At 36.8% G+C, this 12,927-nt stretch overlaps 1 protein-coding gene across 4 annotated transcripts in view; it reads left to right on the top strand.

Annotated features, from left to right (window-relative positions):
- The window catches only part of STAG2 (stromal antigen 2), a 76,231-nt gene that overhangs the window by 51,958 nt on the left and 11,346 nt on the right, over nt 1-12,927 (top strand). For all 4 annotated transcript variants that reach the window (XM_027687117.1, XM_027687119.1, XM_027687116.1 and 1 more), the window contains exons 11-23: nt 46-144; nt 242-321; nt 843-950; nt 1,793-1,904; nt 2,512-2,629; nt 3,348-3,451; nt 4,330-4,422; nt 4,618-4,707; nt 5,757-5,960; nt 7,459-7,529; nt 7,810-7,897; nt 8,003-8,083; nt 11,093-11,185. In XM_027687117.1, coding sequence (XP_027542918.1) covers nt 46-144; nt 242-321; nt 843-950; nt 1,793-1,904; nt 2,512-2,629; nt 3,348-3,451; nt 4,330-4,422; nt 4,618-4,707; nt 5,757-5,960; nt 7,459-7,529; nt 7,810-7,897; nt 8,003-8,083; nt 11,093-11,185 — 1,341 coding nt within the window. The remainder of the gene's footprint in view (nt 1-45; nt 145-241; nt 322-842; nt 951-1,792; nt 1,905-2,511; nt 2,630-3,347; nt 3,452-4,329; nt 4,423-4,617; nt 4,708-5,756; nt 5,961-7,458; nt 7,530-7,809; nt 7,898-8,002; nt 8,084-11,092; nt 11,186-12,927) is intronic.

Below are 12,927 nucleotides of genomic sequence, written 5' to 3'. Positions count from 1 at the left end.
ATCCTATAGTTGACTTTTAATTCACTTTTTTATTTTTTATTTTAGCAAGGGGAAGTAAGACTCAAATGCCTAACTGCTTTGCAAGGGCTTTACTATAATAAAGAGCTTAATTCCAAATTGGAACTCTTCACCAGTCGGTTCAAGGTTAGTGTAACTTCTTATTTTTAGGTACAGTATTATTATTTTTAAAGTTGGATTACACTTCTTTCCTCTTGAAAAATATTTTCTTTTGTGTTCTTAGGATAGAATTGTGTCTATGACTCTTGACAAAGAATATGATGTTGCAGTCCAAGCAATAAAATTACTCACTCTTGTTTTACAGTAAGTACATGTATATTTTCTTATCTGACTTACAACAGATATTGAAACTTAAAAAATGTTTCTAATCCCTGTGGGTTAGGCCAGCAGCATGACACTTCAGATCATTTGAAGTCTATAGAAATATCTATGCATCTTACTATCAGACAAATGGGAATTTCAAAAGTAATTGTAATCTGACTAGAACAGTGCTGTTACTTATGTCCCACAGTTAGGTAGGTGGATGGAATTTGGGATTCAACCTCCATAGTTTGAAGTGATCATGGAATGTTTAAAATGAAGAACATGGAATCTACTGAACATTACACAGTAGTTGAACTTTGGAGCATAACCTTCTAGCAAAAGCTTGTACTTGATCAGTATATTTTGTTCAGGAAGATGCTGGAACTAAGACTTTGGGTTTTAGCATGACAAATTGAAGGAAAACGTTTCGATTCTCCTTCATTTTCATCTTTCTCATTAAAGTTCATAATCTGTTAACTCAGCCTCTTTTTCTTCTTTCCTTCTTCCCGTCCCCACCCCAGGAGTAGTGAAGAAGTTCTGACTGCAGAAGACTGTGAAAATGTCTACCACCTGGTTTATTCAGCTCACCGACCAGTAGCAGTTGCCGCAGGGGAATTTCTTTACAAAAAGTAAGATGGGGAAATTATAGTTAACGACTTCTTTCTGTAGAATTTCATGTGTCTGTTAACACTCTGATTGTCGTTAGTTTTAATTAGGAAAAGGAAAAAACTGAATCATGAACTGGCCTTAAGAGAGAAGAGAGACTGTAACATTACTGTAGTTTCTGAACTGTTGTAGTTTTTCTGAATGGAAATAGAGAGCAGTTTTGAAGGCTTGTCCTTGAAAAGCTTGTACCTTCAGGGAATGTAATAAAAATGTTCATCTGTCTTTTCCTTTCCCATTCTTCCTGTGAAGCATCTTAAAATGCTCATGTGATTTGGTGCCTGAACTTGGGCTTGGATCATAATGAGTATTTTCCCATTTGTGGTTCCTCCCTTGCGCCCCCCTCTTCCCATTAGCTCATTTGACCATTTCAAAAAATATTTTCCTGTTTAAAAAAAAAAAAATCCAATATATTTCAGGTGTGTAGGAGAACAAAACAGACTTTTCATCTAATACTTTTCAGACCTTCTTCCAGTATTTCTTTGCTGCTTTAAAGTCTCATGTGGGGAGATTCAGAAAACATGGTTTGCTAAAGAGGAGCATAGGACCTCAAGCACCTGCAATTATCACTGATGTTTGTAAATCATTTTGTTATAATTATACATTCCACTGGAAACAGTCAGTGAAATATCCACTCAACATATCTGAAATTGTTCAAATGATACTTGTCCCAAATTACTTCCTTTCAAAATAGAATGTGGAGCTGAACAACAAGGTATTAAGTGTGTAAAAAACAGTATCTTGATGTGAATTGACTGTGGCAAAGGCAACGAAGAAGAAAGTTGTCAAGAAATAATTTTTCTTTTAGGCTTTTCAGCCGCAGAGATGCTGAAGATGATGGAATACTTAAAAGGAGAGGAAGACAAAGCCCGAATGCTAATCTTGTGAAGACATTAGTGTTTTTCTTTTTGGAAAGTGAAGTAAGTTGGGTTCCAGGGATATCCTTGTTTTTGTGGTATGTGTGGTTTTTGTGTTGTTGTTGTGGTTCATTTTAATTTTTTTAAATTTCATTTTCTTGTTTTTCTCTTCCCCACTCATTGATTAATAACCATGAATCTGTCCGGGTTTTCCTGTTATTTGAGCAACCTGGGGGTTAAAAGACTGTTTTGCGTGGTTGTTTTTATTTGAAGGATCTGTCAGTACAGTGTTGAGACAGGTTGTGAATTCTACTCTTGACAAATATTCTGTCATTCTACATGCTGATGTATAGATGTAAAGAAATTGTGATTTAGGAGATTTAAAAGGGGGGTGGTGGTGAAACAGAACAAAAAAAACTCACAACCACAATCCTTACCCACCTATCTCACAAGTTCTGACAGATGTTGTAGCCCTGCTCTTTGTAGCAGTTGGTCTGGATTCCTCTTTTAAAGTTAATTGGGGAAGAAAGTCTTCTGTTTAACCAGAGAGCTCACAAAACTTGCTTTGTGTTTTTGCCACGGGCAGGAGCCGAGTGCAAGAAATACCCTGTATTATTGCTCTGTAATGAACTTTATTGCTGATCAAATACTTAATCTGTTCTCATTTTAGTTGCATGAACATGCTGCTTATCTTGTGGACAGCATGTGGGACTGTGCAACAGACCTCCTGAAGGACTGGGAATGTATGAACAGTCTTCTGCTGGAGGAGCCTCTCAATGGAGAAGAACGTAAAAGATTTTTCTAGATCTTTATTTATGTTCCTGTGCAGTTTCTGTTACTCTTGATGTATAAGGAAATAAGATGTTCACATTTATGAGTCTCCATATATTCTCTGTGTTTCCTTGACTCTGAGAAATCAGTCACTAATACCAATTGTAAAATGTAGGGAAGAGTAGAAAGAGATCACTTCTACTGGTATGGGAGTGAGACAGAAGAATAATGGTGGGAAGAAAAGAGAAGGAATAAGCATGCAGAGTCCCACTGCCTTGTTCCACAAGTTCAGGCTGCACTTTCGACATCAGAGAAACTAAGTTGCTTGTGAAACTGGTTCATTTCTTGAGTGTTACAACTACCATATAGAGAAATACTGTAATTTCTTTAATGACAGTAAACCCAAACAAAACCCCTGGCATAATTTTGTAATTCATAGGTCCCAGTAAATGGACCTTTGAAAAATGAAAAGGAGCTAAAATGATTATAAAACTTGGTATCTGTTTCATCCTGTCCTGTGACTCATCCAGGGATATTCTCTCAATTTTAAATATTTCCTGCTATTGTTTTATAAGGTACTTACTTTCTCTATCCCCTCTGCCATCGCCACCTCTGGAAATGAGCTGTTGGCCTAAATGTCTGTCTGTCTTCCTTTAAAAAAAACCAAACATATTTTGATCCTTGTGGAAGATGAAAAATCAAGCTGTGTGTTAACATCTGTTTCTTAAATTTCAGCTTTAACGGATAGACAGGAAAGTGCACTGATCGAAATAATGCTTTGTACAATTCGGCAAGCGGCTGAATGTCATCCTCCTGTGGGAAGAGGAACAGGAAAAAGGGTAGGAAGCAAAAAGCTACTCATCTAGAGATGTGGGAATGGCTCTGTGGGGACATTGTGGGAAGAAGGAAAAGGTTGTAGGCTGTTGCTGCTGAAGGGACTGAGTTTGGAAGTTCAGCTTTGGTCTCCACAGCCTCCAGTATCCGACTGCCCTGGCTAGTTCACTTTTTCTGGACTTTGGCATTTGCTTAATGCTGTTTGAACTGCTGCATTTGTTTGTACTATTAAATGTAATATAAAATTGATTTTCAAAGCAGTATTGCTTGGAAAGGAAGACAAAAATCAATGTTTGGGAAAAGTTAAAACTATTTTCAGTGAGCAAGAGCAAAATGAGGGAAAGGAAAATACACTCCATAGTGTCTTGGAAGGAGGACAGTCCACCAATTGGCTTTTCTATGACTCTGTAGAGTTTAGGCAGCCCTCTTTTACTGAGGCATTAAACAGGAAAGAGAACTGCTCTCAAGACTGGTGCTTTTTTTGGTAAGGAACCCATTTAGGTACAGATTGAAACCTTGTATGAAGATTAGATTGGCATATGAATTGGGTAAATACCATTAAAAAGAAGGGTTTGCTGTTCTTTCATTATCATTCCAGTCGTGGTATTTTGTTGCAGGAAAGGTAAATCCTTCATTCTAGATTATCACTTCTTTTTTCACTGTAATCTTAATCATAGCATGAGGTCTAACTTTGAATTGCATTTTTGAATGCTGAATGGTTGGTTTTTTTTTTTTTGGAAATTGCATGCCCCTTCTCTTGCTTTTCATTGATATTTTACAGTGATATTAGAGATCTGTGTACCTAATCATCATTTCATTAATGGTAATGAAACTTTGCTCCAGAACTTTTAGCTGTAAAATGCTCACAATACCAATATTTTAGGTGCTGACAGCAAAGGAAAAGAAAACCCAACTGGATGACAGGACAAAAATTACTGAACTTTTTGCAGTGGCACTCCCTCAGTTGCTAGCAAAGGTGGGTTTAATTCCATTTCTTGCTGATGGACTGTTGCTGAAATGTTTACAAGTATAGTTTTTGTAATTAATGGTATGGCTTGCCACAAGTATTATTTTTTTCCTTACTAGTCTTTATTAATATTTGCTTGTTCTGTAATGAATTATTTTGTCTAAGACTTTTTCGTCTGAACTCATTTCCTTGCCAATTTTACAGTATTCTGTAGACGCAGAAAAAGTCACCAACTTACTGCAGTTGCCACAGTACTTTGATTTGGAAATTTATACAACAGGACGATTAGAAAAGGTAAGGTAACATTCAGTAACACTTAAAACAAAAGGAAAACTCCCAGAATTTAGACTTAGTCACTCTAATTTCTGTCACCATTCTAGATGTGGTTTTTTGTGTAAATGAGACTTTATTTATTGTAACCTTTATTGAGAATGAGACTTGGACTTCAGAGCTGTGACTGGCTGCTGTTCTTAGAGATACAGAAAGTTTGAGTTTTCTAAGGCCTGTCTGGCAGGTTTTAACAGAAAATCTTGCCAGTTAGATGAACTTTATTTGAGAACATGTATTGTTGGGTTATGGTCCTGTTTGAGGTATGCTACCTGGCAGATAAAAGTTTGTAGAAATAGCTTAGTAAGTTATTTCTTTTTCTGATCACTGAAACTAGTAAACCACCATCTTCATTGTGTGAAGAAGGGGAAAACTACCATATCCCAAATTATGTAGTTACTGCTTTCATTGTGAGTGCTATTATGATGAAGTTGGTGAAGCTCTTCTCATCTCTCTTTTCTCCTCCTCAGATGTGCTATTGCATTGTGAAGCAATTGGAAATCCTTAGAGTCAAAAAGTGATAAACTGTGTAGTTGACAGCATAGCCAGCAGTGATGGAGCAGTAGAGAGCAGCTCAGGTTGAGGGGAGGCCCATAAGAACGACTGAAGTTGGCTCCAGTGCCAACACTAGAATGCTGTGAAACTAAATCTTCAGTTATACAGCTTTTAAGACCATGTATAAATGTTTGTGTGAGTAGGAGGTAAATTCTTCTGTATTGTTCAGTTGTCAGTGGAAATTCAAATTAGATAAAACCATGCAGACACTTGCAAATTTTTAATGACTTTTTAAAATGCTGTGAATCTTGGGTCTTTGACAAGCTCCTACTTAATTTTTGATAAGTAGACTTTTAATTTCTCAGAAGCTTCACTGGCTTTCTGTGTTTTGTGTTCTGTATCGTAGTTACAAAAGTAATAAATTGAATTTACCTTGTAAAAACTTGAGGTTTATTAAAAGTCTTGTGTGTGTATATATATATGACTGCATATTTTTTTCCTATGGCTCATCTTCCTTGTAGCATTTGGATGCCTTACTGCGACAAATCCGGGATATTGTGGAGAAACACACAGATATAGATGTTTTGGAAGCCTGTTCAAAAACGTACCACGCTCTCTGTAATGAAGAATTCACAATCTTTAACAGGGTTGACATTGCAAGAAGTCAGTTAATAGATGAATTGGCAGACAAGTTTAATCGACTTCTTGAGGACTTCCTGCAAGAGGTATTTTAATGTGCAAGATCAACTTTTACTGCCCTTGTAAATATTTCCAGTATGTTTTTCTGCCTTCCTCTGTGAGTCAATGAGTTAGGGATGGCAGCTTCAGTCTGACTTTTAAAACTGTTGAATCAAGTGCAATAACACAACAGTATCATTGCTATGATTATGTGAACACAGGCTATTCTTGTATATTAGGGCAGTAGTCTTATGTTTGATCTCCTTTTGACAAATGTCTTTTGGAAATTTGGGATAAGTTTCAGATAAACAATGAAATTACATAAACTTTCTACTCTTAGGTTTTGAGACTTATGTTTTTGAGAGTTGTAGTATTGTAATTCCACTAGGATTCTCCTCAGATGTACTACTGTTGCTGGTCTTGCCTGTGATTGTATGTTGCTGTTGTTAAATATCAAAATCTCTAGAAAACACTCCCCCTCCCTTCCTGAATGCAAGCAGATGCAGTTAGTAGCTTAAAAATAACTGTTCCCACACTGTACTGATCTGAAAAGTGAGAATTTTCTGTTGGAGTATTTAACTTCACTATGTGGGATCTCTGACATTCAGACAAAACTTGTTTCTCCTCCTCATTGGTGGTAAGGAGCATAGGAAGTGTCTTTTTGACGACTTCATTCTCCACACTTCTTAGGTGCATGTAGTTTATCAGGCTCTGCTCCTTTTCTTTTCTTGCTCTTTGTCCTGAACTAGGACTCCACTCTAGAAACCCTAGAGAAGAATTGTTATCCATTTGTTTCCCTTTGTGAGGAGAAGAAAGAATGAGAGTAAAGCAAGGAAATGAGATGTCAGTTGGCTTGAAGGAAAATGGCAAATACTCTGGTGGAAGTGTTGAAATCCATAGTTCTTTGACAAGGTTGTGCAACTACAGAACAGTAAAACTTGCATTATCTCTGCTCAACTGAGAAGGAGTTTCTTGACCTCAGATAGTTTATCCCATGTATGAATAGATACTTTTTGGACCCTTTCCTTTTTACTCCTTTTCTTTCACTAAATGCAAGATTGTCAGAACTTGTGGGAAGATTAGAACAAACCACTTCTCTTACCTCTGTCAAAGACCTTTTTCTGTGATTAAAGTAAGATTGAAGTACTGACCTGTGGCCCATCTAGTCCAGTGTCTTTTGTCTGACAGTGGCCTCTGCTGGATTCTTCAGAGAAAATAGAAGCACCTACATTATACATTGTATTCTGCTATCCTAGACTTCCCTTTTTTCCCCCCTTCCCCCTCCCCTATTTCTCCTTCTGCTGCTATTTTATAGAATCAGAGAACCATTTAGGTTGGAAAAGACCTTTTATGATCATTGAGTCCATCTCTAGACCTGAACTGATGCCTTATCTCTCTAACTCTTCTGAAAGCAAATATGACATTGATAAATAATTTAGAATCAGATCCCCACCCCGTCACGCCCTCCAGTTTGTGTTTGGTTTTTGTAAGCTCCCCGGTTCGCTTAGAATGTTTGAGATATCTCACTGTGTGATTATTAAATAGGGGGAGGAACCTGATGAAGATGATGCATATCAAGTCTTGTCAACACTGAAGAGAATCACTGCTTTTCACAAGTAAGTTCTGCACACACCTGTTGGAGTTCATGGTGTAGAGCATTGTTTTTGTTTGTTTTTAATTTGATCTCTCTTTTCAATGCAATGTCACAGGGGTTTTTTGCTTTGCTTTTTTTTTGTTTGTGTTGGTGGTGGTTGGGAGGGAGGTATTTATGGTTGGGGTCTTTATTCCACTAATGTGTTTTTTTTTAGGCCAGTTAAGCTTTTAGTAGTTGTTAACCTCAAATTGGAGAAATGGTATTAGTTAAATTACATTTTGCTTCATTTCTGATGCTTCCAGTGCTCATGACCTATCAAGATGGGACTTGTTTAGCTGCAACTACAAGTTATTGAAAACTGGTATTGAAAATGGAGACATGCCAGAACAGGTCTGTAGTTAAAATGTGTTCTTCAGGCACAACAACAAATAGCTTTTGTTGCTGTCTTTTTTTTTGGCCTTTGTCATCTAATGCATTTTCCCCTTTTGATTTCAGATTGTTATTCATGCACTGCAGTGCACTCATTATGTAATCCTTTGGCAGCTAGCAAAAGTTACTGAAAGCAGTTCCACAAAGGTATGCCTTGTTCCTGTTGTATTAGTAAACAAACATTTGTACATAGCTGCAGTGTCATCAAGTGAGAACTGTGATGGAATTAATTAAGACTAAGAATTTTCTTTATAGTGGTATCTGCCTAATTCTGCCTTTCTAATAAGTTCATCCGAATTCATAAGTTTAGCAGTTAAATGCTTGACTTACAAACCTGGTGTTTACCTCAATTGTTATGTTTATATTATTTGAATGATAACATTATGTTTAATTTGACAGAATTTTAAAGTAATTGTAAATAAATATGATATCAGGCATAATAACAATGCTAAGGAGGGATAGAATGCAAATTATAAAACACAGTGTGGTCAGTTTTACTACTCTCAAGTAGTGAGTTTGAATTTGTTTACAAACTGAACTACCAGTGACAAGTCAGTGAGATCTAAGAATTTGCACACTGTCATAGTATTCTTATTATTCAGTATGTTGCAATTCCACTTTGCTCTTCATCAGTCTTTTAAATATGTTGTTAAATAAAGGCACAAGAAGATGAAGTTTAATTTCAGATTTTCTGAGGGAGTGACGAGAGGGCCTGTTCTGGTTCTATGTATAGTAATCTTGAAGGGCAAAGCTCTTGCAAATGTCATCTTTCTAATTTCACTTCTTGAAAAATCTTGGAGGAAGGATTAAGGTTTCCTGTATCCACTAGGCAGCATTGCTTGAAGGGGGCGATCAGGTGGTTGGCTGTGTGAACTGCCTCATGAAAAAAAGTTTTTTGAAAGGCTAGGTGGTTTAGGGTGGAGTTTGTAAGTGCTGAAACATTTTGACGATTTCTTTAAATTTGAAAAAAAAAAATCTATAATCAAACAGACTTTTTCTGGAAGCCCTCTACAGTCCTGAAAGCAGAGTGCTCTTTTACTGGAAATTTATGCTGGAGTTGCACTTTGTTATTAGAGTTACTGTTAACCCATCTTTCTTTATGTCAGAGAGGAGATAAGCGAATTCTTCAGGTTTTTTGAACACTTTGATTGCCATACTTGTAATTAATGTACGTGACTGCCACAATTTACTAGGGAGATAACAAAGAGAACTCATGGCATTAATAATATATGATTAATTAATAATCCATTTTAATGTGAGGATGTATACATTTTTTCTTTTAAAATTTTTTCCTTTTAGGGTGTGGTAGTTTGAGCTCCTGGTAGATGCAGGAGTGGAAAATCATGCTCTGTAACTAATGATTTTATAACAGAGAACACCTGTGCCAGATTATGGTGGTTTTCCCCTATCATGTTGAGACTTCATTAGTCCAGTGAGTAATTACAGTCTGAAGGTGTGTTAACTACATGTGAACTTGAACACTGGCTGGCTAGTTTACCCATCTGTGTTTTAATGGCTTTACACGTTTCCAACCCCAAATATCAGATATGGAGACGTAGATTGTTGAGAAGCATTTACGTGTGTGAAAGATTTGGAGGCTTTGTTAGCTTATTCTTTGCAGGGTAAACAGTCTTGAGGTTTCTGTAATAGTGATTAAAGCTTTATCACAAGCCTGATGGCAGAAGCTGAGCGAAACACTGACACTACAGTTTAGAAATAAAGATTAACTTAGCTGATTTGCAGTAAAATGTAATTTTCAGTACTTTCACCAGGAATGAAAATAATTTTGAAAACTTGTCCTTTATTAAGACTTTTTTCTCCTCCTACATAATAAATTTTTGTAAATTAAAACTTTTAGGTTTAGCTTCTGAACTACAACTATTTTGTTTTATTTAATTACTTGACTGCTGCCAAATATATCAGGTACCTACAGAAGTTTCATTGACTTCTGACAGTGGAATATAACAGCAAAAAATAGACAGAGAACCAGAAGTGACAGAAATGTACTGTGCTTAAAGATTTACTTGGTTGATTGGTTTATTTGTTTTTTTGGTTGGTTGGTTGGGGGGTTTTTTGTTCTCTGACAATATTAACTGTTAACTGTGTGCTGTTGTGAACAGGTTGACTAAGTATGGGAATTAGCTTCATACTATACAGGCTGCTAAATTTAAGACTATATAAATAGTTCAATTTTAATAAAAATGTAAATAAATAATTCTGTATGAAAGAAAGAAAATAGTCCCATGTGTAATTCTCTTAACAACAGCGTAGTAATCTGAGACAAAAGTTTTTTTGTAGTAAAGGTGTTCTAAAATAATTTTATACTTAGATTCCTGTCAAGAAGCAGCTGTTGCTTTTATGATTCCTGTTAAGATTAAATCATATGCTGTATCTGCTTTCTTGAAGGAAGAGCCTTGTTTCAGTTTAGATTGCAGGGAGAGTTTTTAAACTTCTTTCAGGGGTATTTCATCTTTGTCTGGGCTGATGCTGGTTACACAGCTGGTGTTTTGTATTATCACTTCCCCAGTTCTGCAGGGCCTAGAATCTTCACGTGATTGAGTAACACCAACTGTGTCACACGTGTGGGTGGGACTTCTACCAATTTTATACTTTATTTGCTCAGAAATGTGCTTTTTGGGAAGTTTTGTTTTCCAATGAAAGTGGGGGAAGAAAACACCAACTCTCATCTGATATTCTACTTTATCCCCAAGCAGTGAGTTAAAAAAATAAAATAATACCATGTAGCCTGGTCTTTTTTAGTTATAAACAGCTGCCTAAAATCTGTCCTCTAGGTTGAAAATACAGATATTTTAAAGAGAAAATGCTTTATGCTCTGGAATATTTTTTGGTGGGGGCAGGTGTTTGGTTTTTTTTGGTTTGATTTTGAAGGGTTTTTGTTACTACTTTTTTAGTAAATAACTTTGTGGTTTTCATCCCAACTGCCATTTTGTTTTGCACCACACAGGATGACCAAAGTGAGGAAATTGCTACTTGCTATTTTTTTTTTGTAATAGTGATTTTTGAATAATGCACTAGACTTGAATGTTACCACTACACAAGAGGTCTGTGGTGGAATACTCTGTGAAAATTCATGCACTGAATGTGACTGTAAAATCAAAAAAGTAAAACTGTTACATGAAATCATTCTCTTTGAAGGAGGATCTTCTACGTCTGAAGAAGCAGATGAGAGTGTTCTGTCAAATCTGTCAACACTACCTGACCAATGTAAACACTGCTGTTAAGGAACAGGTTAGTGACTGTTGTTTATACTGGTAGTCTTCTAATATTATACTTTTAAAGCAATTGCTGATATTTTTGGTGCTTATGTGGGAATGTGGTGTGTCCTGCATGTTCAGGCTGAAGGCCCTTGGAGTGTGAATTCACACTATACTTGTATGCTTTGCCCTCCTTAGGTAATGTAGGTAGGATTTGAGAATCAATTTAAACTTGATTCTTTCTGGTAATTTTAGGCAGCAAAAACTTTTATTCCAAAGGGCTTTTTGTTTCTTTAAATAATGGCTATGCAGGTGCACTGTAGAAACCTTCTGGTTTCTAAGTTCAAGTGAAAGAGTTCCATTTCAAACCTCTTGCTTACCGTGTGCTCATGCCCACACATCTCCTGGGGAGCTGACTGTGGGTTCACAGGCTCAAAACTGGTAGAGTTAAGGACAGCAATTTGAGAGAAGTTATTTTTTTAGTTCTGTCTTTGAATGCTTTTACATTCCCACATTTTTACAATTATATTTGTGTGCTTATCCACTGAAGAACCACTAAAACTCTCTCCCTCTCTCCCTCTCTCCCTCTCTCCCTCTCTCCCTCTCTCCCTCTCTCCCTCTCTCCCTCTCTCCCTCTCTCCCTCTCTCCCTCTCTCCCTCTCTCCCTCTCTCCCTCTCTCCCTCTCTCCCTCTCGTCTCCCAGAAATGCTGACATGAAGTTTTTGGGGGTTGCTCTGTATTTTTTTTTGTTGTGTTTCAAAAAGAATTGAGACATCATATTGAGGAACACTTGTTCTGAGGATAACAGGGTCAAAGGAAAAGGTTAAATACTTTAAGGGGCTGAGTCTCTTCCAGTCTGTGGTCAAATAGTTCTTTGGTCATTTCACTCATAGGAGTTTGAGGTCCCAGTGAAGAGAACAGGTTACTGATATCAGGGTTAATTCTAAGTAAATGCCTTTAACAATCTTGAGAATGCTAAGATGAAAAAAAAAAGGGCAGTATCTCTCTGTAGGGGAAGGACCAAATTATCTTCTAGGTAGACGGTTTAATTAAACAAATGGAAAGCCAGGAGCCTCTTTGCTTCTAAAGATAATAATAACCTGGTTGAAGTTGAAAATCTGGTCCACTGAGTCTCACAATTGCAGCTTTTGAAACTCTTGCTAGAACAAGAATATCCCTGAAACTTAATAGGCATGTTCTGTGTCAAAGAGCTATCTGGTATAATAGTCACAAGGTGTAGGGTGTGAAAGTCTAAGTAACAAAAATTACTGAGGCTATGAGTAGGTCTCTTTAAAAAGCTGTGTAACTCTCAGTCTGGTGAATGCTCTAGAAACTAGAACTACCCAGTTACACAGGGTACCTGTCACATAGGGTACAGTAGCCTTGGTTCCACTTTTCTTCTCTAATGTCATGAAGGGGCAAATTAGTAATATTCACTTTGAGGAGTTAGAGAACAGATCTGTTCATGGAAGTACTTGAGAGATTAGAGTTGCCTTGGTCTGTTTAGTTTGAAGAGTGTCTGTCAGTCTGTGTCAGATACTGAGACATTTGAACTTTCCAGGAAGGTGGAGTACAGATATTTAAGTCTGACATCAGATACACAAGTTAGCCAGCAAAACAAAGAGGTGGTTGGACTTTTGGAAATAAGACATTATGATTTAAAGGGGTTGAATGACCTCAGCTATTAGATGTTCTACAAATGTGATCAAAACAATTTTAAAAAAAGAAAGCAAAAAGGAGACTGTTATGGTTGGTGTCCCTAGTGACCTAATGTAG

This window comes from Neopelma chrysocephalum, unplaced genomic scaffold (assembly GCF_003984885.1).
Source record: "Neopelma chrysocephalum unplaced genomic scaffold, ASM398488v2 Primary Assembly neopelma1_73b, whole genome shotgun sequence".
NCBI classification, from domain to species: Eukaryota; Metazoa; Chordata; class Aves; order Passeriformes; family Pipridae; genus Neopelma; species Neopelma chrysocephalum.
Note: the sequence above shows the minus strand (reverse complement) of the source record. Positions and strands in the feature narration are given on the sequence as shown.